We start from the raw sequence: 27,036 nt of genomic DNA on the forward strand, positions 1-27,036 counted from the left end.
ACACCCACATATAATCAAATTTAAACTCATACCATAATTGTGAAATTACCTGTAAAATTTACAATATTTAGTACAGATTTTAAATGTGGTTCATAAGTCTCCTAGCTTATATATCATGATCAAATGTAATGTTCAAAAAGCTAATGTATAAGTGGCAATTTCAAAGGTAGAAAAAACAAGTTTGTTTTAAGGGCTAATGTGGTTTAACCGTATAGCAACTAAACCCAAACTACTAAGAACCTGTTACAGCATTCTCTATGTTCTCATCTTCTGGTGTTATACAGTATTTACGAATCTTGGTAAGTCAGATGATAGGGTCCTGGTTTCAAGGAAAAATCACAACTTTTCTTCTACATATTAGTCAGGCCTAGTCACTCCATCTTTGGTGAAAGTCATGGGACAGGAAGGATTATATGTAACTATATATAGAAGTAACTTAAAAGGAGGGAAAGGAAACCATATTTCCCTTTATTATTCTCCTCTCAACTTTTCTTCAGTGTATACAATCTTTCCCTCATCTGGTTGTTACTATCTTTTTTCACCTCCATGCCTGTCTTGCTAAATTTGTGAGGACATATGAACAAAGAGCAATCAGTTTTAATTCATTAGCACGTGAATACACATCTTTTAGTTATCTAATGAATGAGCACCCACTGATACTATCAAAGAAAGTTTTCTGTCAGTCAAGTTCTAAGAAACTACTATACTGATTATTGATGATATTTCACACTTGTTATGCTACATCATAGGTTAGAGTTTGGTGGATTTACAAAATTAAGCCCACAAAGTGTTTTCCAAACCACACATCCCTAAATATTTGAATCCCTGGACATTCCTTCAGATCTCAAGGTTCTATATTCCACTTAATGAGTAGTACAAAGTATAAGCCTCTATGACAGAACTGTAAAATTAGTTATGCACTGTGGGTATAATTACTTGCGCTGCTCCTTTTCAAAATCTTGCCATCTACTTATATTGAGCAGATTAGCATCCTTCAGTGAAAGAACCTCAAATATAAAAATTCGAGATTTAAATTTTTTTTTAAGTTTACAAATTATTTGCTTAAATGGAAGGGGGGAGGAGAACAATTGAAAGCATTAAAATCAGATAAATGATAGTACTTAAATTTAGGAAAACAGATTAAACCCAAGACTCTCTTAGGTTAACACTATCCCTACTATAAGAAAGCAAGCTTTACCCTTATGTAAGGTCAATTTGATGATATACGGAATTAAATTGCTAAAGATGCTGAATAAGCAAAATGCTGACATCTCTCACATTTATCTTAAAATTTCATACACAAATTTTAAGCCCAATTTAAAAGTTTTGGGTTTTTTTTTTTTTTTTTTTTTTGAGACAGAGTCTCGCTCTGTCACCAGGCTGGAGTGCACTGTGGGGAGTGCAGTGGTCGATCTCGGCTCACTGCAACCTCCACCTCCTGGGTTCAAGTGATTCTCTACCTCAACCTCTCGAGTTGCTGGGATTACAGACACGCGCCACCACGCCCAGCTAATTTTTGTATTTTTAGTAGAGACGGGATTTCACCATATTGGCCAGGATGGTCTCCATCTCTTGACCTTGTGATCCACCCACCTCAGCCTCCCAAAGTGCTGGGATTACAGGCGTGAGCCACCGCGCGCGGCCTTGTTTTGTTTTAAACAAGCCAGTCACAGAGTTGGGTTTTGAATAAGTAGTCATCATCCCTATCATTCTCAGATTTCAGAAAAGGACCATCCCCCCATTTCTTCTATTCTTTAACAAAAAATCTTTACACACAAAACTTTTAATTCCAAATTGGTACAGATAAATGTTTGCTTTTTTTTTTTTTTTTTTTTTGAGACAGAGTCTCGCTCTGTCGCCCAGACTAGAGTGCAGTGATGCGATCTCCGCTCTCTGCCTCCCGGGTTTAAGCAATTCTCCCACCTCAGCCTCCTAAGTAGCTAGGATTATAGGCATGAGCCACCCCGCCCGGCCTGTAGGAGTCTCAAAAATATTACAGCTACTCAAGAAGCCAAAACAAATCCTGAAAAGGAGGCAAGAATAAGCGGTATTTTTCCTCTTCAACTGTAGAAAACATAAATAACTCTGGAATTACAAGATAGGTCCCTAACAATAAGGAATCATTAACCTCTATTATCAACACTGGGCTGTTGTATGAAAACTGCACATTTTTATGAAGTATAATTCTTAAAATTTTAGGGGTAGAGGTGTAAAATGTTAAGAAAAGATTTCCATTGCCCTTAATTTCTATGAAGGGCATTAACAGTTTTTGAGCTCAAAATCCCAATTTTGGTTGAAGCTGTATTGAGGCAAACAACTCATTACTTTTATCAACACATGCGAAAGCCACCGCTTAAGTGCTACTTTCACTCCCAGCTCCAAAGGACATCTCCACTTAAAATTTCTTTAATGGACCTATTTATTTATTTTTGAGATAAGAGTCTCACTCTGTTGCCCAGGCTGGAGTGCAGTGGCGCAATTCCGCCTCCCAGGTTCAAGTAATTCTCCTGCCTCAGCCTCCCAAGTAGCTGGGATTACAGGCACACGCCACCAAGCCCAGCTAATTTTGTATTTTTAGTAGAGACAGGGTTTCACCACGCTGGGCAGGCTGGTCTCGAACTCCTAACCTCAAGTAATCTACCCGCCTCGCCTCCCAAATTGTTGGGATTACAGGTGTGAGCCACTGCACCCGGCCAGAAACGATTTAAAAAGGACATCTCCAGACAAGCTTCTGGCATTGTTCTAATTCTTTAACCAATTGCAAATAAAGACAATTATCTCAAACTATAAAAACTAAAAGACAAAACATAAAAAGATACAACAGGTGAGCCTACAAGCACTAGCTGATTTCCATGAAAATACATTTGGGTACCACTTGTGAAAAAAGTCTTTCTTATGACCACAAAGGGCCGTAAGGCCCTTTATTTCTATTAAATAAATCTTTAATGCCTACATATATTTTAGTTTAAAAGTGGGTGGGAATCTTTTTTTTTTGGGGGGGGGGGGGGAGACGGGAGTCTCACTCTGTCGCCCAGGCTGGTGGGTGGGAATCTTAATATGTTACTTTCTTAGGAGGGAAAAGTGACAATTGTCGGCAACTTACTCCTTTCCTAGACTTCATGATAAATTTAAAAAAAAAAAAAAAAAGCAAACAAGGTCCCTCTAGTAGTTCTCTTCACTCCCCACAAACCAAATCAAACATCAACCCCTCAATTTTTTTAATAATGAAAGTTAATTGAAGAAATGTATGAATGGACAGCACATTTTCTATCGACAATTTCTCAACATTTTCAAAACAAGAAACATTTTACAACTACCATCATATATGTTTATTGCATGATTTTAGAAAGTTATGTTGGGGCAATCAATATACCATCCTAAAAAATGAGCAAGTTCAATTTTCATTTGTTTCCAAGCTCCAAACTTTGCCAAAAAATTCCAATCAAAAGAAAGGCAACTTCTTTAGTCTACTGGGTAACTATCACAGTCTATTGCTTTAAATCTCTTTCCTCAAAGAGAACTAAAGCCTAAACCGACCTTCTGATTTGACTTTTTGGTTCTAGATCTTTATATCATGAACTCCCAAAAAGGACAAAATTCGCCCTCCAGTACACACAAGTGTTTTTATGTGCTTCCCCTAGTGACTAGAATAAACATCAACACAACAGCCCGGAACGTGTTGCATGGGGCTTTTGTTTTCCTTCCAGTTTCACAGGAACTCACTTCTACAATTCCCAATGTAGGGTAAACTTTGGAAATGAAACTCACTGAAAAACGTTCCAGTACATTTAAGCTGGGTATAGCGTATTCTTTGTGATGTTTATATTTCTCTGACCCCAAATACATTAATAAAAACTTTCTTCTGAGCCCTCTTCGGTGGGGGATAGGGTGAGAAGAGAAATGGGAGAGGGCCTGTTAATTTTCAGGTCATCTTTTAAGTTACAGAACAGTACATACTGACTAGTTATCTTAATACTGAGCCAATGAATTCGTTCAGTTATGTAAGATTAAAGACAGTTTTTGTTTTTTTTCTTTTTACCGTAAAAAGCTGTATAGGAGTGGTCAGTTTTTAGATGAAAGGTCATAGGAAGAAGAGCATTAAAAAGTTCAGATATAAAGAAGAGAAAAAACCCAACATCGAGGAATTAGAAAAATAAGGCGTGAAAGCATTTCCACATTCATTTCGAAGTGAAAGCAAAAGTCGAAGGGACATTAAGGGAAAAGGGCTCCTTGCGTAGTTTTCCCCTCACAGCTCTCGTCTTAAGAACGCTTAAGGGTCGGTGCGGTCGTTGACTAACCACTTCATTAGGCTCGTCCCACCTTCAACCTCAAGGCTTTCGCCTTTATAGACGCAACGCCGCCGGTTCCAACAGAGACGCGGCCGCTCACTGCAATAGAGAGCCAAGGAGACACAGGCCCCAGCTAGTCCCACGCCAGCTTCTCCCCGCCCGGAAAACAGCCCCGCGCACTTTCGACCCCGAGACCATCTACGATGCTCGGGGTCGCCAGAAATGCCACCGCAGGAAGCACCTACCACTATCCGGACGGAGGGGAGCTCCCTGCCGCCTCCTCCCGCCCAACCGCGACCGGGACCCACACCTCGGAGCAGACATAAGGAAGCCTCAGGGGTGGGGAGAAGGACGGGAGCAATGCGGGGGCGGGGCGGGAAGAGGACCCAGAAGTCCAGGTATCAATCAGCCTCCAAAAAAGGGGGAGGGGTGTTATCCGTGGTGTTTGGGGAAGGAGTGGAACCCAGAAGCCATCTTGGGATGGGAGGAAGCAATCGCGATGGCTCCAGAGGTTGCTCCTCGCGGGACTACCCGCAACCCCGCCCGACCGCGCTTGTTCCCGTGAAACCCCGAGCATTGGGCCGCCGCCTAGACGGCTCCCGCGGCTTTGTACTCACTCTGCCCTCGAAGTTGTTCTCCTCTACATCACTCATGTCGACGAGGCGCTCCCCAGAACTAAATAAGAGACAAGTCTCGGCTCGAGGGCCGATGGCCTAATTAACCCGCTGACTGGACCGTGGGGAAGAGGAAAGAGTCGGCAACCACAGCCGCTCCACTCCACTCCCACTCGGTCGCAGGCTCCGGCAAAATGGCGCCGGCGCCGCCAGAAATCTCCTGGCCTCCTCAGAGCACGACGTAAAGGGGGCGGGCGTATCTGTGACGTCACGAGGCCCCACCTCCCGCGAGGCTTTGTGCCGGCTGGGCGGGGCGCCAGGGTGGAGGTTAGCGGGTGGCCTGCGCTCTCAGCCTGGGCGCCTTGGAATCGCGGTCCCGTGCTGTCCTCCAAACTTCAGACTCATCTCGGACGTGTCAACCTCTTTGAAGACTTTTCAGTCACCACCAAGTGGATTCTGATGCAAGAGAACAAAACAATGGAAGCTTTTTTTATTTTTTGAGTCAGGGTCTCCCTCTGTCACCCGAGCTGGAGTGCAGCGGAGCGTTCACTGCTCACCACAGCCTCAAACTCCCGGACTCAGGCGATCCACCCACCTCAGGCTCCCGCGCGCACCACCACGCCCGGCTAATTTTTTGGGGGTGGGGGACCGAGTCTCACTCTGTTGCCCAGGCTGGAGTGCAGTGGCGCTATCATGGGGTTTTGCCATGCTGCCCAGGCTGATCTCGAATTCGCGGACTCAAGCGATCTGCTCGCCTAGGCCTCCCAAAGTGCTGAGATTACAGGTCTGAGCCACCGCGCCCGGCTGGAATCGTGTATATATAATTAACAGGCTTTTGCGGGGGACGTTGTCAGCTGACTGTATTACTTTTCTTCCCTATTTGCCCGGTGTAACGTCGACGTAATACATGCACAGATGAGGTTATGATGCAAAGCCGCTGCTCCTTGCCTCATCCCTCTCTGCTCCAGATCCCCCTCCTAGAGACAGCCGTGTAGTCTTTTTTATAATGCTTAACTCCCTACTAGTCTTTTTGACTTAGATATTTCCATAAAGCTTCATAGTGAAGACCTCCCAAATCTGTCAACTTGGTTCCCAATCATGGTAATAATCTCTGAGATGAGTTTTCCTTGTGTAATACAACGTAAAAAAATTAGTTTCATCGTACATTTTTTTCCTACAGTGCTTTATGGTAAAAAGATTGACATGGACTTTCAACTATAGTTCTATGGTAGGAAAGTTCATCTAGCATTATTATGAAGATTGCTACCCCTGGGGGCAAGATTTCAAGGTTTGAATGTCAGTTATTGATAGTGCTAAACTTATATGACATCTGGCTCTTAGAAAAGATGTTGAACTTGGCTGGGTGGTGGCTGATGCCTGTAATCCCAGTACTTCGGAGACCCTAGACGGAAGATCGCTTGAGGCCAGAAGTTCGAAACCAGCCTGGTCAACATGGTGAGCCCCATCTCTACAAAATAAATTATTATTATTATTATTATTATTATTATTATTGAGACGGAGACTCGCTTTGTCACCCAGGCTGCAGTGCAGTGGCGTGATCTCGGCTCACTGCAACCTCCACCTCTGGGTTCAAGTGATTCTTCTGGCTCAGATTTCCAAGTAGCTGGGATTACAGTGCGTGCCACCATGCCCGGCTAATTTTTGTATTTTTCGTAGAGACGGGGTTTCACCATGTTGGCCAGGGTGGGCTGGAACTTGTGACTTCAGATGATCTGCCCGCCTTGGCCCCCCAAAGTGCTAGGATTACAGACGTGAGCTGCCACGCCTGGCCAGGTTGATACCATTTGAACCACTGATCAATCTTAGTACCATTAAAAGTGAGATAACCAGATATAAGATACCTCATGATGTGATGCAATAGAAAATACCCAGTGCCTCCTGTGAAGTATTCCTAATCCCTCAAACTGAACTCAAATCTAATTAAGCCTTAGATCTAGCCAACAGTTTATAGGAAATACAAGAAAGGGAAAAATAAAAACACTGAGATGAAGTACAGGACAAATAACCACATTCCCCAACAGATTAAATTCACAATCAAAGATGGGAGAAAGGTAGACTATTATGGACTAAGAGTCTTCCCCCGACCCTTTATTCCTCTTATTTATTTTTTGGAGACATAATCTGACTCTGTCACCTGGGCTGGAGTGCAGTGGCACAATCATGGCTCCAACGATCCTCCAACCACACCCTCTCAAGTAGCTGGGACTACAGGCCTCCAACACCATGCCCAGCTAATTTTTAAATTATTGTAGAGACCAGGTTTCACCCTGTTGCCCAGGCTGCTCTCAAACTCCTGGGCTCAAGTGATCCTGCCGCCTAGGCCTCCCAAAGTGTTGAGCAACCAGGCCGGGCCTAGAAGAGTAGTTTCTTTTTTCTTTGTCTTTTTTCTGAGACAGTTTCACTCCTGTGCCCAGGCTGGAGTACAGTGGCACAATCTTGGTTCACTGCAACCTCTGCCTCTCGAGATTCTTCTGCCTTAACCTCCCCAGTAGCTGAGAACACAGGTGCATGCCACTGTGCTAGGCTAATTTTTGTATTTTTTTTGTAGAGATGGGGTTTTGATGTTGGCCAGGCTAGTCTCTAACTCCTGGCTCGAGTGATCCACCCACCTCGGTCTCCCATAGTGCTGGAATTATAGGAGATATTTGCTTTATTTTATGAGTTGTAATCCATTGCTATAATTATTTATTTTGTTGCTTGAATTGTCCCAGATTTCAGTTATAATCTTTTGATATGTTTAAACATATATAATGTCCTTTTTTGGGAATTGTCTCCATTTTTCTATTGGATTTTTATCCTTTGTCACTCAAGTTTTATGAGTTCCTTATATATTAGGAATATTAGCCTTTTATTTGTGCTTTATGTGCAAATATTTTCTCCTAGTTTGTAAATTGTATTTGACTTTGCTTATGGTATATGTTGCATACTATTTTTTGATTTTTAATTAAATTAATTAATTAATTAATTTTACTATGGCAATAAAAGACTTCCAAACTAACATACTATTATTATTATTATTATTATTTTGAGATGGAATTTCGCTCTTGTTGCCCAGGCTGGAGTGCAATGGCTCAATCTCGATTCACTGCAACCTCTGCCTCCCAAGTAGCTGGGATTACAGGCATGCACAACCACACCTAGCTAATTTTTGTATTTTTAGTAGAGATGGGTTTTCACCATGTTGACCAGGCTGGTCTCGAACTCCTGACCTCAGGTGATCCACCCCACCCCCCACCCCCCTCAGCCTCCCAAAGTGCTGGGATTACAGGCGTGAGCCACCGTGCCCGGCCACTACTTTCTTTTCTTTTTTTTTTTTTTTGAGATGGAATCTCACTCTGTTGCCCAGGCTGGAGTATAGTGGCGCAATCTCGTCTCACTGCAACCTCCACCTCCCAGGTTCAAGCGATTCTCCTGCCTCAGCCTCCTGAGTAGCTGGGATTACAGGCGAGGGCCACCATGCCCGGCTAATTTTTGTATTTTTAGTAGAGACGGGGTTTCACCATATTGGTTAGGCTGGTCTCAAACTTCTGACTTTGTAATCTGCCTGCCTCGGCCTCCCAAAGTGCTGGGATTACAGGCGTGAGCCACCGTACCTGGCTGCCCCTGGATTTTAAGTCATAGTTAGCCTTTTTTTCATACTGAGGTTAAAAAGGACTTCACTATGTTTTCTTCTAGTGGTTATGTAGCTTCATATTTTACATTTAGATTTGGCATTTATTCTTATGTATGATGTGAACTATAGATCTAATTTTACCTTCTCCAAATGGCTACCCTGTGATCCCAGCATTAAAAAGCCCATCTTTGCTTTTTAGATGTCACCTTTATCATATACTACATTTTCTTATGGAGTTGAGTCCATTTTTGGGTTTTCTGTTTCCCTAGTCATGCACCAGTAGTGCCACACTGTTTTAATACAGAGGCTTTCAAATTTTTGTTTGTTTTTTTGTTTGAGATGGAGTCTCACTCTGTCACCAGGCTGGAGTGCAGTGGCGCAATCTTGACTCACTGCAACCTCCGCCTCCCGGTTTCAATCGATCCTCCTGCCTCAGCCTCCCGAGTATCTGAGACTACAGGTGCTCACCACCATGCCCAGCTAATTTTTTGTAATTTTAGTAAAGACAGGGCTTCACCATGTTGGTCAGGCTGGTCTCAATCTCTTGACTTCATGATCCACCCGCCTCAGCCTCCCAAAGTGCTGGGATTACAGGTGTGAGCCACCACGCCCAGCTCAAATTTTTATGTCTGATTGGGCAAGTCCCCCTTCCTATATATTTTTAAGTAAGTCTCATTGCTTAGTAGCCACAATTCATTTTAAAAATCTTATTTTGTTTTATTTATTTTCGAGACAAGTTCTCACTCCATTGCCCAGGCTGATTCTCCCACCTTAGCTTCCAGAGCTGCTGAGACTACAGGCATGTGCTACCACACCCAGCTAATTTTTTTTCTTTTTCTTTTTCTTTCTTTCTTTCTTTCTTTCTTTCTTTCTTTCTTTTTTTTTTAGACGGAGTTTTGCTCTTGTTGCCCAGGCTGGAGTGAAATGGCGTGATCTCAGCTCACTGCAACCTCCACCTCCCAGGTTCAAGCAATTCTCCTGCCTCAGCCTCCTGAGTAGCTGGGATTACAGGCGTGCGTCACCACTCCCAACTAAGTTTTTTGGTACTTTTAGTAGAAACGGGGTTTCTCTATGTTGGTCAGGCTGGTCTCGAACTCCCGACCTCAGATGATCTGCCTGCCTCAGCCTCCCAAAGTGCTGGGATTATAGGCGTGAGCCACCGTGCCCAGCTTTCTTTTTATTTTTTAAGCAGAGATGAGGTCTCACCATATTACTCATGCTGGTCTTCAATTCCTGAACTCACGTGATCCTCCTGCCTTGGCTTCCCAAAGTGCTGGGATTATAGGAGTGAGCCACCATGCCTAGCTCCTTGGGAGAAATTGAAAATGTGAGTGTGTGAATCATCTTTCCTCTCCCCAAGCCCAATCTCTCACTTTTGGCATGTGAGGAGTGTTAGAGTATTTGAGGCTAACTCTCCTTATTCATATCTTACTGGGAGTTTAGGAGAGGATCCTGCATGAGGAGCAATATTAGAAATAAGAGGTGTCTCCAGTTCCCTCATTTTATATGCAGAAAGGAAGACTCAGAAAAGGAAAGTCACCTGCACCAATAAGAGATGGACATTGGATACAGTGTACACTGCTCTGGTATTGGATGCATAAAAATCTCAGAAATCACCACTAAAGAACTTACCTAAGTAACAAAAACCACCTGTTCCCCAAAAACTATATAAATAAAAATTTTGAAAAAAACTGTTAAAAAAAGAGAGAGATGGAAACAAACTTAGAGATAATCTAATTACTTGGTTTTACAGAAGCAGAAGTCATAAGTTGCCCACCCAAAGTCATGTGGCAGTAAGAGTACCATTGAGTCTTCACCATGCTTCAGGCACTGAACTATTTTTATTTATTTATTTAGAGACAGAGTCTTGCTCTGTCACCCAGGGTGGAACGTAGTGGCGCCACCTCAGCTCACTGCAACCTTGGCCTACTGGGTTCAGGTGGTTCTCCTGCCTCAGATTACAGGCACCCACCACCACGCCTGGCTAATTTTTGTATTTTTAGTATAGATGAGGTTTCGCCATGTTGGCCAGGCTGGTCTTGAACTCCTGACCTCAGGTGATCCACCCGCCTCTGCCTCCCAAAGTGCTGGGATTACAGGCATGAGCCACTGCGCCTGGCCTGGGCTACGTATTCTAAAAAGTTTAACTTGTGTATTACAACCTAAAGATTAGATAATATTATTGCCTCCATTTTTTTCATTTATTTATTTATTTAGAGATGGGTTCTTGCTATGTTGCCCAGTCTGGAGTGTGGTGGCTATTCACAGGTGCAATCATAGCAAACTGAAGCATGGAAGTCCTGGGCTCGACTGATCCTCTTGCTTTAGACTCCCAAGTAGCTGGGGCTACAGGTGTGTGCCACGTGGCTCAACTGCCTCCATTTTATAGATTTTTTTTTTTTTTTTTTTTGAGATGGAGTCTTGGTCTGTTGCCCAGGTTGGAGTGCAGTGGCTCATGTGATCACAGCTCACTGCCAGCTGTGCCTCCCGGGTTCACGCCATGATCCTGCCTCAGCCTCCTGAGTAGCTGGGACTCCAGGCGCCCGCCACCACGCCTGGCTAATTTTTTGTATTTTTAGTAGAGACGGGGTTTCACTGTGTTAGCCAGGATGGTCACGATCTCCTGACTTTGTGATCTGCCCACCTCAGCCTCCCAAAGTGCTGGGATTACAGGTATGAGCCACAGCGCCCGGCCATTTTATAGATTTTTAAGGCTGAAGCTGAGAGTGGTAAAGCAACCAGGTGAGTCAGACAGCTGGCACAAAGCAGAACTGGGGTTTAAACTTGGGTAGATTAACACTCTTAACCATTAGGCTCTTGTGCCTCCCGACAAGCCACTATCATCACAGATAAAGAGCTCAAATGAGCAGACCTAAGTTTAGTCTCCAGTCACTCAAAAATTACTTGTTTTAACCAAGAACTGAAGTGTTGATATTGTACAAACTCTTGCATTAAAGTAAAAACAGATAGAATGAACAGTTTATATTAATGATTTCACAATGCACCAGGCCAACCCAAGAAGGTCATTGTCTCACAGCAGTGGTTTTTGTTTTTGTTTTTTTTAATGTATGCAGCTTGAGCTTTTGCTCTAAACATGTATACATCTGCACATGTGCATTCTTCCCTTTTGACTAGCAAGCAGAGAGAGATACCTCCACACCACCTGAATATTCAGTTGCCCATCAACCCTTCATTCAGTGGGTTTGGCATCCATTGAAAAATCTTTGCCTGAATCAGCCATTCTATTCAAAATGTGGACTTTCCAATTCTATCTTGTCCCTCTATACACCAGCTGGCAATCTTCTAGTAAATAGTTTCGTTTTTCTTTGTTTTGTTTCCTGCCCACTTCCTCTCTCTGCTCAATAGTTTTTTGTTTTGTTTTGTTTTTTAAGAGCTTTTTCCATCAGCTACAGGTTATTTGACTATTTTGAAATACAGTTCCATCGCTTCTCAGCCTTTTGGCTAGGATGACATGCAAAATACAGTTCCTGCTGGAAATGATAAATGCTTAATTATTTTAATTGCCAATTTCAGAATAAGGTGTTTGTAAAACAGCTCCAAAGGAGGAATATGAAGCTTTTCAATTTGAAAGGGATTCTCACTTAGAGTACCTTTCCACTTATATACTGTGGTGTTATGATATCTCATATCCATTTTCGTCCAGGTTCCTGGCTGGTAACTCCCCATAGGCCTTGTTACAGTCTTGTGTTATAATGTTGGTTGTGTTAGGCTTCTTGCAGGCCTCAGGAAAGAATCTCTTTGACCTTCTTCTGTGCTCCTTTCACTTGACCCAAGGCAGGACTCAATACTCTTCCCCTGCCTTTCTGATTGTGGGTCATAAGACCCTCATTCCAGAGAAGCCAATCACATTTCCAAATAGTTGTCCATAAAAACCCAGGAGGACTGGGTTCACAGAGTTTTCAGATAGCTAATACTTGGAGGTTCCTGGAGGGTGGCTCCCCCTGGTAGGGCATGGAAGCTCCACACCCCTTCCTCCATACCATATATTTTGTAATGTTTCTTTGAGTTTTGTGAGCTGCTCCAGCAAATTTATTAAACCCAAAGTAGTGGATGTGGGAATGCCCAAAGCACTAGGGTTATAGGCATGAGCTATCTCTTCTTTTTAGTATTATTACTGTTATTTTTTGAGATAGAGTCTGGCTCTGTCTCCCAGGCTGGAGTGCAGTGGCACAATCTCTGCTAATTGCAACCTCTCCTCCTGAGTTCAAGTTATTCTCGTGCCTCAGCCTCTCGAGTAGCTGGGATTACAGGCACATGCTACCATGCTCAGCTAATGTTTGTATTTTTGGTAGAGACAGGGTTTCGCCATGTTTGTGAGGCTGGTGTTGAACTCCTGACCTCAAGTGACCCACCCCCGGCCTCAGCCTCTCAAAGTGCTGAGATTACAGGCATGAGCTGTCGTGCTCAGCCAAAAATATATTTTGTGGCCTCCCCAGTACCTCAAACCTGTAATCTCAGCACTTTGTAAAGCTGAGGTAGGAGGACTGCTTGAGCCCAGGAGTTTGAGACCAACCTGGGCAACAAAGTGGGACCCTGTCTCTAAAAAATTTAAAAAATTAGCTAGGTGTGGTGGTGCATGCTTGTGTCCCCTCTACATAGGAGGCTGAGGCAGGAGGATGGCTTGAGCCCAGGAGGTCAAGGCTGCAGTGAGCAGTGTTTGCACCACTGCACTCCAGCCTGTCTGACAGAACGAGACCCTGTCTCAAAAGAAAAAAAAAACAACCAGCCAACAAACATTTTATCACCTCAAGCACTCAGAGTAGAACACAATGAAATTAACCTGTAGCATTTAGCCAGTTCTTAGGAACTAGATCTCAACACCGAAAGTGAGAAAGATCAACCACAATTAAAGAAAAGATAGGTGAAATCGAACATCAAAATTTACAACTTTTTTGCATTAAAGGATAATATCAACAGAGTGAAAAAACAACCCACTGAAAAGGAGAAATATTTAGAAATCATATGTCTAATAAGGGTCTAGTATTCAGAATAAATAAATAACTCTTACAGTTTAAGAAAAAACAAGCAACCGGTCCCAGTGGCCTATGCCTGTAATCCCAGCACTTTGGGAGGCTGAGGCGGGCGGATCACAAGGTCAGGAGATCGAGACCATCCTGGCTAACATGGTGAAACCCTGTTTCTACTAAAAATACACAAATTAGCCGGGTGTGGTGGCGGACGCCTGTAGTCCCAGCTACTCAGGAGGCTGAAGCAGGAGAATGGTGTCAACCTGGGAGGCGGAGCCTGCAGTGAGCCATGATCTTGTCACTGCACTCCAGCCTGGGCAACAGAGCGAGACTCCATCTCAAAAAGAAAAAAAAAAAAAAGAAAAAGAAAAAGAAAAAATAAGCCTGGGCAACATATTGAGACCCCTTCTTTCAAAAAAAATTTTTTTACTTCTTATTTATTTATTATATTATTATTTATTTTATTTTTTATAGAGACAGGGTCTTACTATATTGCTTAGGCTAATCTCAAACTTCTGGCCTCAAGTGATTCTCCTATCTTCACCTCCCAAAGTGCTGTGATTACAGTCATGAGCCACCATACCCGGGCTATATCTCTTCCGTAGGGAGAAATCTACTGAAGTCCTTTGTTCATTTTCTAATTGTTGGGTTTTTTTTTTTCATTTTTTATTTAATTTAAAAAAATTGTTTGCTTTTGTTGCTGTAAAACTTTTTGTGTTAGTTTCTTGTTTTGTTTTTGTTTTTTGGTGTTTTGGGGGCACAGGGGCTTGCTCTGTCACCTCATAGCCTGCTGCAGCCTGCAACTCCTGGCCTCAAGCAATCCTCCCACTTCAGCCTCCCAAAGTGCTAGAATTATAAGCATGACATGATTTTTTTTGTAATTAGCTGGGCATGTTGGTGTGGGGCCATAGTCCTAGCTACTGTGGGAGGCTGAGGTGGGGGATGGCTTGGGCCCAGGAATTGGAGGCTGCAGTGAGCTACAATGGCACCACTGCACTCCAGCCTGGGTGACAGAAGGAGACCCTGTCTCTTAAAGAAAAAAAAAGCAAGATGATATATAAATGGCTAATGAGCATACGAGCCTATGAAAAGATGCTCAACATCATGAGTCTTAGAGAAATGCAAATTAAAACCACAATGATATATCACTTTACACCTGCTAAGATGGCTACTATAATGTTGAAAAAAGAACAATCAATGACAGGTGTTGAAAAGGATATGGAGAAATTGGAATCTTCATACACTGCTAGTGGGAATGTAAGCTGGTGCACCTGCTCTGGAAAGCAGATGGACAGTTCCTCAAAAAGTTAAACAGAGAATTACTGTATAACCCAGCAATCCCACTCCTAGGTATATACTGAAGGGAAACATATGTTCGTTCACATGAAAACTTGTACACAAATGTACATAGCAGCATTGTTCATGATAGCCAAAAAGTTGAAACATTTCAAATGTTTATCAGCTGATGCATGGATAAAAAGTGTGATATGTCCATACAATGGAATACTATTTAGTCATAAAAAGAAATGAAATACTGTTACATGGTCCAACTTGGATGAACCTTGAAAACATTATGCCAAGCGAAAGAAGCCAGACACAAAAGGCCATACAATGGGAGCTTCTGGATACTGCGTGAAGGTTCCTGGAGGGTGATGCACCTGGAGAGGGCATAGAAGCTTCCAGCCCCTTCCCACATGTCTTATCCTATGTATCTCGTCATCTGTATCCTTTGTAATATCCTTTATAATAAACTGGTAAATGAGACCAGCTGGATAAGCAAGGGCCCTCTAGTTTCATCTCCAAACACAGTGTGGGCCACTTCATACTGTGCTGCCTCACCACCAATTAGTATGATGGGCGTAGCACCTGCTCCTCCCACCTGTACAACTAGGACTCTGGCCCCGTCTAGGAGGATGGAATTCTAAAAAAGGAACAAATGAAGAGAGCAATGAAGCTTGAGCCAAGAACTTCAAGTTAAAAAAAAAGGTCACATTTTGTTTTTGTTTTGAGACAGAGTCTTGCTCTGTAGACCAGCCTGGAGTGCAGGGCGTGATCTCGGCTCACTGCAACCTTAGCAGCTGGTCTCATTTACCAGTTTATTATAAAGGATATTACAAAGGATACAGATGATGAGATACATAGGCTAGGACATGTGGGAAGGGGCTGGAAGCTTCTATGCCCTCTCCAGGTGCACCACCCTCCAGGAACCTTCGCATGCTATACAGAAGCTCCGAATGCATGGCCTTTTGGGTCTTACTCTGTTTCCCAGGCTGGAGTGCAGTGGTGCACTCTCAGCTCACTGCAGCCTCCGCCTCCTGGGTTCAAGCGATTCTCCTGCCTCAGCCTGCGGAGTAGCTGGGATTACAGGCGCCTGCCACCACGGCCTGCTAATTTTTGTATTTTTAGTAGAGACAGGGTTTCACCATGTTGGCCAGACTGACTTTGACCTCCTGACTTCAGGTGATCTGCCTGCCTTGGCCTCCCAAAGTGCTGGGATTATAGGCATGAGCCACTGCGCCTGGCCGATATGGAAGTTTCTAAAGAAATTAAAAATAGAATTACCAGATGGCCCAGCAATCCCTTTGCTGGGTATACATAGCCAAAGGAAATGAAATCACCACCTAGTAAAGATATCTGCATTCCCATGTTCATTGCCATGTTCATTGCAGTACTATTAACAATAGCCAGGCCTGGCGCAGTGGCTCACGCCTGTAATTCCAGCACTTTGGGAGGCTCAGGCGGGTAGATCACCTGAGGTCAGGAGTTCGAGACCAGCCTGGCCAACATGGCGAAACCCCATCTCTATTAAAAATACAAAAAAGAAAAAAAATTAGCCAGATGTGGTGGTGGGTGCCTGTAATCTCAGCCACTTGGGAGGCTGGGTCAGGAGAATTGCTTGAACCTGGGAGGTGGAGGTTGCAGTGAGCTGAGATCGCGCCATTGCACTCCAGCCTGATTGACAAGAGTAAAAAACTCTGTCTCAAAAAAAAAAAAAAAATAGTGAAGATATGGAAACCACCTTGGCGTCCATCAATAGATGAATGGATAAAGAAACTGAAACTGTGAGACACACACACACACACACACACACACACACACACACACACACACACAGTGGAATATTATTCAGCTATAGGAAAGGAAATCCTGCCATTTGCCACAACACAGATGAAACTAGAGGGCATTATATTAAGTGAAATAAGCCAGATAAATAAAGAAAAGTACTGCATGATCTCACTACTTACATGTGGAATCTAAAAAAAGGAAAGAAAAAAAAAAAAGAAGCAACTTTAGGAGCAGAGGTACCCTTGCAGAGCACAGAGAAAATTCACAGTATCTTTAAACACTTTGGTAGGACTGACTTTGGTCTGTCAGTCGCCAAAATGATACCATCTGGGGGGTGTAGAAAAGACCTCTCTGCTTAATTTATTCTCAACTTTTCCACTTTGCTGAGACTCGTGGTTAATCATCAGCAAAACCCCCTGTGTCCTCTATCTCGTCTTTAAATAGTTCATTCACCTTGCTGTAGCTCAGAGATTCTCACCTGGAAGCAATTTTGCCCACCTCCCCAGAGCACATTTGGCAATGTTTGGAGGTATTTTTAGTTGTCACAACCGGAGATGGTGCTACTGACATCTAGTGGGAAGAGGCCAGGGATGCTGCTAAACACCCTACAATGACAATGTACAGGATGGCCCCTCACAGCAAAGGAGTGTCAGACTCAGATGTCAATGGCCAAATTGAGAAACCCTGACTCTTTTCTGTAGGTACTGCTTCCTCTTTAGATCTCTCAGATCATCTGTGTTTTCTCGTACCACTGGGTTTGGAGGTGGAGTGGGAGTCTTCTTCCTTTCTCATTGCTGCTTGCAAACAATTCTTCCTCCCTAAATCCTTAAAAAAGCCCAGCTTAACTTTGAATTTTACATCCTCAGACGTTATCACTCACCACCTCTCCTTAATGCAGTCATCTGCAGATTTCCACTCCTTTCATCGTCATTCTCTTTAACACCACAACCATCTTCAACCTCGGCGATTTCATCATCCACACAGACGATTCTTCCAACATCTTGGACTCTCAGTTCATTGTATTCCACTCCTGCGGGGAGTATGACTCTCCACCACAGTCACTTCCTCACCTACATTGCCATAATTGCCATCATCTGAATTTCACTTTCTGGGCACTACATCCTATCATTTTAGCCCACTCCCTGTAGTAGGTTGATTTCAACAAATCTTTGATCTCATTAGGTAGTGAATGATAATGTCTGATGATGTCATTAGGACAACCAATCCATCAATCAATTGCGTAGTATTTATACTATGAAAATCAGCAAATCTACAAATTAGTGTTCTTTTCCTCTTTCTTTCAGAAAGCTAGTTGTTAAACATTTAACTCTTGTGTATTCATGGGATATACCTTAAGCAATCTATGTGTGTGTGTGTGTGTGTGTGTGTGTCTGTGTCTGTGTATGTATACATACATAGATGTTGCTTTGCACATTTAAACATTTTGTATACCTGGTTTACTATAGTATGTTTTCTTTTTTTTTTTTTTTTTTTTTTTTTTTTTGAGACGGAGTCTCGCTCTGTCGCCCAGGCTGGAGTGCAGTGGCGTGATCTCGGCTCACTGCAAGCTCCGCCTCCTGGGTTTACGCCATTCTCCTGCCTCAGCCTCCTGAGTAGCTGGGACTACAGGCGCCCGCCACAGCGCCCGGCTAGTTTTTTGTATTTTTAGTAGAGACGGGGTTTCACCGTGGTCTTGATCTCCTGACCTTGTGATCCGCCCGCCTCGGCCTCCCAAAGTGCTGGGATTACAGGCGTGAGCCACCGCGCCCGGCCTACTATAGTATGTTTTCTGATATGACTTTCCCTCCACAACATTTAGATTATGAGATGCATTCACGTTGATATGCGTAACTCTGGATTACGGTTTTTTTTTTTTTTTTTTGAGACAGAGTCTCACTCTGTTGCCCAGGCTGGAGTGCAGTGGCATGATCTTGGTTCACTGCTGCCTCTGCCTCCCAGATTCAAGTGATCTTCCCACCTCAGCCTCCTGAGTGACTGGGACTACAGGCCTGCACCACCATGCCTGGCTAACTTTTGTATTTTTAGTAGAGAAGCTCTTTCGCCGTGTTGGCCAGGTTGGTCTGGAACTCCTGACCTTAGGTGATCCACCCGCCTTGGCCTCCCAAAGTGCTAGGACTACAGGTATGAGCCAAGGTGTCAGCTGGTTCATTCATTTTCTGCCCTACACAGCAAGAATGTAAGCTCCATGAAGGCAAAGATTTTTATTGATTTTATTCTCTGCTATATTCCTAGGATTTGGAACAGTGCCTGGCACAAAGCAGACTCATATTTATTTGAAAAAACTGGCCCAGGACGGTGGCTCACACGTGTAATCCCAGCACTTTGGGAGGCCGAGGTGGGCAGATCACTTGAGGTCAGGAGTTTGAGACCAGCCTGGCCAACGTGGGGAAATCCCATCTCTAATAAAAATACAAAAATTAGCTGGGTGTGGTGGCTCACACCTGTAATCCCAGCTTCTTGGGAGGCTGAGGCAGGAGAATCACCCGAACCTTGGAGGCAGGGGTTGCAGTGAGCAGAAATTGTGCCACTGCACTCCAACCTGGGCAACAGAGTGACAGCCTGTCTCAAAATAAAAAAGAAAGAAAGAAAGAAAAAGAAATGAATGGTGGACCTGAAATTCTACCTTTGCCACTTATCTAATTTAAAATATTGCTTGGTTATTTTTCTTTTCGTTTCTGTTTTTTTTTTTTTTTTTTCTGCCCCTTGCGGAGCAGAGCTACCTCATACACAGTGGGCCCAGAGTAGCCTATGTTGCTATTTGGTAGCTTAGTAGATCTTACTACACTGAACCACTTGGGTTTTCAAACCTCATCAAGGAATTTATTTTGCATATCCTTTGTAACCAGAATAGGGCAAGCTTGGAGGGAAAAAGAAATAGCTGAGGAACGGAAACAAGTCCTAAATGTAGGACGCTGCTTGTTTCGAATATCTATAGCCACCAGGTGGCAGTATGAGCATGCTGGAAATGTAAGGTCGGGGATCCAGGCTACAGGGGTCTCCGAATGTAGATGGGTGCCCCAAACTTACACATTTTTCCACTTTATTTCTCCTTTTAGTCAAGTTGTCATTTTTTAACATCACTATTCTGCAGATTTATATAAGTTGATACTTTATATTTTCCCTTACATTTGACAATACTAAATTTAAAATATTGGAGCATAACAGATAATAAAAAATCACATAGCAGGGTGTGGTGGCTCACGCCCATAATCCCAGCACCTTGGAAGGCTGAGAGAGGAGAATCGCTTGAGCCCTGGAGCCTGGGCAACATGGGGAGACCTTGTCTCAAAAAAAAAAAAAAAATCCACGCTTGGTGGTGAGCACCTATGGTTCCAGCTACTTGGGAGGCTGAGGTGGGAGGATCGCTTGAGCCCAGGAGGTGGAGGCTGCGGTGAGCTGTGTCTGTGCCACTGCATTCCAGCCTGGGTGAGAGCGAGACCATGTCTCAAAAAAAACAAAACAAAACGACAAAAAGACAAAAAGCAAAACAAAACAAAAAACTTGCATAACATACAAATCACTATTAAGCCTGCCTGCTTCCTTGCTTTCTGCCTGCTTGCATGCTTCCTTTTCTTTTTCTTCTTTCTTTCTTTCATTCTTTCTTTCTCTTTCTTTCTTTTCTCTTTCTTTCTTTCCCTTCCTTCCTTCCTTCCTTCCTTCCTTCCTTCCTTCCTTCCTTCCTTCCTTCCTTCCTTCCTTCCTCCTTGCCTTTTCTTTTCTTTCTTTTTTGACATCTGACTCCATCACCCAGGCTAGTGTACCGTGATGCGATCTCAGCTCACCGCAACCTCTGCCTCCTGGGTTCAAGCAATCCTCCCACCTCAGCCTCCTGATTGTCTGGGACTACAGGTGTGTGCTACCATGCCTGGCTAATTTTTGTGTTTTCTGTAGTGATGGGGCCTTGCCATGTTGCCAAGGCTGGTCTCCAACTCCTGAGCTCAAGCAATCTGCCTGCCTTGGCCTCCCAAATTGCTGGGATTGCAGGCTGGAGCCACTGTGCCAGGCCTTAAACCATTTTAAAGTGTAAAATTCAGTGGGTTGCCTTAAACCATTTTAAAGTGTAAAATTCAGTCGGTTTTAGTATAATATATTCACAATGTTGTGCAACCATCACCATGACCTAATTCTGGAATATTTACATTAAACCAAAAGGAAATCTTATACTCATTCAGTCACTTGCAAGCCTCCCGCCATCTTCTGACAAGTACTAATGTACTTTATGTCTCTATGGATTACCTGTTCTGGGGATTTCAGGTAAATGGAATCATACACTATAACAGCACCTTTTTTTTTTTTTTTTTAACAGAGTCTTGTTCTGTTGCCCAGGCTGGAGTGTACTGGTGCAATTTCAGCTCACTGCAACCTCTGCCTCCTGGGTCCAAGCGATTCTCTTGCCTCATCCTCCAGAGTAGCTGGGATTATAGGTGCCCGCCACCACGCCTGGCTAATTTTTGTATTTTTAGTAGAGCCTGGGTTTCACCATGTTGGCCAGGCTGGTCTTGAACTCCTTAACTTAGGTGATCCACCCATCTCGGCCTCCCAAAGTGCTGGGATTACAGGTGTGGCGTGAGCCTCTGTACCCGGCCAGCAGCACATATTTTTAATTGCAATATTTATCTATGGCATCATACAGATGGACATTGTAGACAGAATTGGGGGATGTTGAAGGCGCGTGAGGGATGAAAAATGACCTATTGGGTACAATGTACACTATTCAGGTGACCTGTGCACTAAACATCTAGACTTCACCATTCCACAATTAATCCATGTAACCAGAAACCACTTGTACCCCTAAAGCTATTGAAATTAAAAAATGTTATAAAGGACTTATCTCTGGCATTGAAATAAGGCTATGTTTTTAGGAATTTCATCTAAAATATCAAAGTTATATACAAGGTGGAAAAACATACAATTTTGGAACAATTAGTAACCCTAACTTCCTTTAATATTACATAATAAAATTTTAAGGGCTACCTAAATTGTGTTTGCCTGCCCTCTTGGGCAGGTATGCACTTTGGTTCTCTTAATTGCAATGAGACAGAGACTGAAGAATGGAAGCGATGGAGAATGATTAGCAGAATTCATGTTCCCTTAATTCCCTAGCAAATAAAATGCATAGCAATATCCAGACATTACCCATCACGTTTTCAAGCTCCTACATAGTCTTCATGGCTCTGAGCTCAGAGCTGGCTGCAAGTGGTCCCTGATGGGTTTTGCCCACAGCATAGGCATGGCACCTCTGGAGACAGCTGGGCTAATGTTCAGCAAAGGCTGGCAGAAGCAGGGAGAGGGATTAGTCTTTCTTTCCTAACTTTCCCAAAAATAGAACTTGTGAGTTCATGGCGACATTTAGTCACAACTTAATTTTGTAAATAGAGACAGGGTCCCACTCTTTCACCTGGATTGGAGTGCAGTGGTGTGATCATAGCTCACTGCTATGGAGTGCAGTGGCGTGATCTGGGCTCGCTGCAAGCTCCGCCTCCTGGGTTCAGGCCATTCTCCTGCCTCAGCCTCCCAAGTAGCTGGGGTTACAGGTGCCTGCCGCCACGCCAGGCTAATTTTTTGTGTTTTTAGTAGATACAGGGTTTCACCATGTTAGCCAGGTTGGTCTCGATCTCCTGACCTCGTGATCCGCCCACCTCGGCCTCCCAAAGTGCTGGGGTTACAGGAATGAGCCACGACTCCTGACCTCCAAAGAGTTTTTCAGAGGGGATCCCAGAGCACTGAATGACGTCTTCACTAGTGACAAACACAGACAGATGCATGTACTTTAAAACTGAAATTCATGGCTGGGTGTGGTGGCTCACGCCTATAATCCCAGCACTTTGGGAGGCTGAGGCAGATGGATTGCCTGAGGTCAGGAGTTCAGACCAGTCTGACCAACATAGTGAAACCCCATCTTTACTAAAAATACAAAAATTAGCCAGGTGTGGTGGTGTGTGCCTGTAGTCCCAGCTACTTGGGAGGCTGAGGCAGGAGAATTGCTTGAACTTGGGAGGCGGAGCTTGCAGTGAGCCGAGATCCCACCAATGCACTCCAGCCTGGGCAACAGGGCCAGACTCCGTCTCAAAAAAAAAAACAAAAATAAACCCAAAACCAAACAAAAAAAACCCCCAAAACCAAAAACTGAAATTCACTGAAGTAAAAGTGACAGGAACGTGGGGAGAAAATGATTCTACAGCCATCATAATTTTTTTTTTTTTTTTTTTTGAGACAGACTCTTGCTCCATCGCCTAGGCCAGTGGCACGATCCCGGCTCACTGCAACCTCTGCCTCCCAGGTTCAAGTGATTCTCCTGCCTCAGCCTCCCAAGTAGCTGGACTATAGGCGCATGCCACCATGCCTGGCTCATTTTTGTATGTGATTTTTTATAATAGGAATAGCCAGCTATGTCTTGAAGATTATGAAAACATTCAGATTTTTAAAAATTCGGAGAGCTGGCTATGGGTGGCTTGCACCTGTAATCCCAGCTACTTGGGTGGCTGAGGTGGGAGGGTCACTTTAGGCCAGGTGTCCCAGGCCAGCCTGGACAACATAGCAAGACCCTCATCTCTTTAAAAAGTTTTAAACAATTATCTGGGCTTGGTGGCACACACCTGTAGTCCCAGCTACTCAGGAGACTGAGGTGGGAGGATCACTTGAGTCCAGGAGTATAAGGCTTCAGTGAGCTATGATCATGCCACTGCACTATAGCCTGGATGACAGAGTGAGACCCTGTCTCAAAAAAAGAAAAAATGAGTTCAAAGAAAGGAGAGGCATAATTCATTGGAATGATGGCCTCGTACAGCGGTTCACGCCTGTAATCCCAGCACTTTGGGAGGCCAAGGTGGGTGGATCACCTGAGGTTAGGAGTTCGAGACCACCCTGGCCAACCTGGTGAAACCCCGTCTCTACTAAAAATACAATAATTAGCCGAGTATGGTGGGGGGCACCTGTAGTCCCAGCTACTCAGGAGGCTGAGGCAGGAGAGTTGCTTGAACCTGGGAGGCAGTGGCTGCAGTGAGCCAAGATCGCACCATTGCACTCCAGCCTGGGCAACAGAGTGAGACTTGGTCTCAAGAAAAAGAAATTCACTGGAATGAGATTTTCTTTCATTTATTGTCATTCATTAAATATTTAGTAAGTTCCTATTATTTGCTCTGCACTGTGCTAGATGTGCCATGATCAAGAGGATTGGGTTGCCCTGAAATAGTCAATTCTGATCACATAATTTAAAAGGACCTCAGTGAAGAAGAGTAAAAGGAGATGTCTGAAAAAGCCACTGTGATAGTATGCAGCATTTTCTAATTAGTTTGGATATTAATAGAAAATATATGCATGACAGAAATAAGGAAATGTGACTAAAGATAAATAGAGAGAGTTCCACAAATCTGTAAAAATGGCATGAGGAATACTACAGCTCAAATGCAGGGAGAATTGCAAAGCCACTAACGACAAATAAAACAGTTTTTTAGGCCAGGCGTGGTGATCCATGCCTGTAATCCCACCCCTTTGGGAGGCCAAGATGTGTGGATCACCTTAGGTCAGGAGTTTGAGACCAGCCTGGCCAGCATGGTGAAACCCCGTCTCTACCAAAAATACAAAAATTAGCCGGGAGTGGTGGCGTGTGCCTGTAGTGCCAGCTACTCGGGAGGCTGAAGCAGAATCACTGGAACCCAGGAGGCGGCAATTGGAGTGAGCCAAGATCACACCACTGCACTCCAGCCTGAGTGACAGAGTAAGACTCTATCTCAGAAGAAAAAAAGATCACATTTAGCTGAAGAAGACAAAAGAAGACCTAGGTCTGATGCTTGGGCTGTGTAGTGTGAACAAGTGACAGAGGAAGCATAACCCTTTGAGTCTGTCTTCTGTGTCAAAGAAAATGGTCTGGATACTGAAAAAGGTAAAACAAAAGTGGGTCAGAAGGAACTGGAGCCCAAAATGGGCGAGAAGTGTGAGAATATATAAATTGTACAGTGATCTAAATAATTTTCAATTATCAGGCCTACGTGAATTAGATCTCAGCTTACTCAGAGAGCCCTGAATAAGTAGATGAACAGATATTCTTTTATTTGAAAATCAAGGAGAATGAAATCAAGGTCGGATATTAACAAATACAAAGGCAATTTCTAATAGGAGAAGCTGGAGCTCTCAAATTATATGCTGATGAAATTGGTTTTGATTCCGGGCAAGATTCAAGAAAGAATTCTTCAAAGTATCATTTATGTGGTCATATAAAGGAAACACATTATTAGAAGTGAGAGTTTGCTAGAGATGTGTATTTTCAGATTCACTTTATTTTTATTTATTTATTTTTTTGAGACAAGGTGTGACTCTGTCACCCGGGCTGGAGTGCAGCGGCACGATTATGGCTCCACCTCCTGGGCTCATGGCATCCTTCCACCTCAGCCTCTTGAGTAGCTGGGACTACAGGTGCACGTCACCATGCTTGGCTAGTTTAGCAATTTTTTTTGTTGTTGTTGTTAGAGATGGGATTTCCACATGTTGCCCAGGCTGTTTTCCAACTCCTTAATTTTTCAAAGTGCTAGGCTTACAGGTGTGAGCCACTGCGCCTGGCTAACTTTACTTTCTTTATTTTGACATGATTAATGAATTTGTAAAAGAAGGAATGCAAATGACAGGAAATCTTTTTTTTTTTTTTTTTGAGATGGAATCTCACTCTGTTACCCAGGCTGGAGTGCAGTGGCACAATCTCCGCTCACTGCAACCTCCTCCTCTCAGGTTCAAACGATTCACCTGCCTCAGTCTCTTGAGTAGCTGGGACTACAGGTGCACACCACCATGCCCAGCTAATTTTTGTATTTTTTAGTAGAGATGGGGTTTCACCATATTGCCCAGGGGGGTCTCGAACTCCTGACCTCGTGATCCACCCACCTCAGCCTTCCAAAGTGCTGGGGTTACAGATGTGAGCCACCGCACCTGGCCAACAGGAAATCTTGTCTTCCATAGGGCTATAGGTTTCTCAGGGTACCTTCCAGACTGCAAGGTCCTTGAGTGTAAACGATTGTGCCTCATTTGTCGTCGTGTCCTCCAATGCCTGCCTGAAACAGATTTTTCTTTTTTGAAGAAACATCCTGAGATTTAGTTTTTATTTATTTATTTATACACAATAGTTGTACATATTTATGTAGTACATATGGTATTTTGACACACGCATACAATGTGTAATGATCAAATCAGGGTAATTGGACTATCACTTCACATATTTATCATTTCTCTGTGTTAAAAACATTCCAAATCTTCTCTTCTAGCTATTTTGAAATATATGATAAATTATTATTAACTATAGTCACCCTACTATTCTATCGAACATTAGAAATTATTCCTTCTATCTAACTGTATTTTCGTACCCATTACCTAACCTCTCTTCATTCCCCCTTCCTCCTACCCTTCCTGGTCTCTGTAACCACGATTCTATTCTCTACCTCCATAAGATCAAATTTTTAGCCCTCACATATGAATGAGAACATGCAATATTTGTCTTTCTGTGCCTGGCTTATTTCACTTAACATAACATCCTCCAGTTTCATCCATGTTGCTTCAACTGGCAGGAGTTTATTCTTTATTATGGCTGAATAATATTCATATATATGTATATATCACATTTTCATTTCTGTCACTTTTTTTAAATACCCACATTTCTTTATACATTCATCCATTGATGAACTGTCTTAGGTTAAGATTCCATTCGTTGGCTATTGTGAATATGCTGCAATAAACATGCAAGTGCAGATATCTCTTTGGAATGCTGATTTCCTTTGTTTTGGGTATATAACCAGCAGTGGAATTGCTAGATCATCTGGTGGTTCCCTTTTTAGTTTTTTTTTTTTTTTTTTTTGAGACGGAGTCTCGCTCTGTCGCCGGGGCTGGAGCGCAGTGGCTGGATCTCAGCTCACTGCAAGCTCCGCCTCCCGGGTTTACGCCATTCTCCTGCCTCAGCCTCCCCAGTAGCTGGGACTACAGGCGCCCGCCACCTCACCCGGCTAGTTTTTTGTATTTTTTTAGTAGAGACGGGGTTTCACCGTGTTCGCCAGGATGGTCTCGATCTCCTGACCTCGTGATCCGCCCGTCTCGGCCTCCCAAAGTGCTGGGATTACAGGCTTGAGCCGCCGCGCCCGGCCCCTTTTTAGTTTTTGAGGAACCTCCTCTGTACTGTTTTCCACAGTGGCTGTACTATTTTACATTCCCACCAACAGGGTAGAAGTGCTCCTCTTCTCCTTGTTAGCATCTGTTCTGTTCTTTTCTTTTCTTTTTTTGAGACAGAATCTTGCTCTTTCGCCCAGGCAGGAGTGCAATGGCATGATCTCGGCTCACTGCAACCTCCGCCTCCTGGATTCAAGCAATTATCTGCCTCAGCCTCCCGAGTCCCTGGGATTATAGGCACCCGCCACCACGCCTGGCTAATTTTTGTATTTTTAGTAGAG

The 27,036-nt window shown here is 43.6% G+C and overlaps 1 protein-coding gene across 5 annotated transcripts in view; it reads right to left on the reverse strand.

Annotated features, from left to right (window-relative positions):
• The window catches only part of LOC105475693 (transformer 2 alpha homolog), a 29,097-nt gene extending 23,972 nt beyond the window's left edge, over nt 1–5,125 (reverse strand). For 2 of the 5 annotated variants that reach the window (XM_071094935.1, XM_011731166.2), the window contains exon 1: nt 4,907–5,125. Coding sequence is in view for 2 of the 5 variants with exons in the window: in XM_071094934.1 (XP_070951035.1) it covers nt 4,907–4,942 (36 nt within the window). In the remaining 3 variants the exon portion in view is untranslated. Of the gene's footprint in view, nt 1–4,298; nt 4,389–4,906 lie in introns of all 5 variants that reach the window. The other 3 variants (XM_071094934.1, XM_011731163.2, XM_011731167.2) reach the window with 2 other exon arrangements.
• Nucleotides 5,126–27,036: the final 21,911 nt, after the last annotated feature.

The sequence above is a fragment of the Macaca nemestrina genome, chromosome 4 (assembly GCF_043159975.1).
Source record: "Macaca nemestrina isolate mMacNem1 chromosome 4, mMacNem.hap1, whole genome shotgun sequence".
Lineage (NCBI taxonomy): Eukaryota > Metazoa > Chordata > Mammalia > Primates > Cercopithecidae > Macaca > Macaca nemestrina.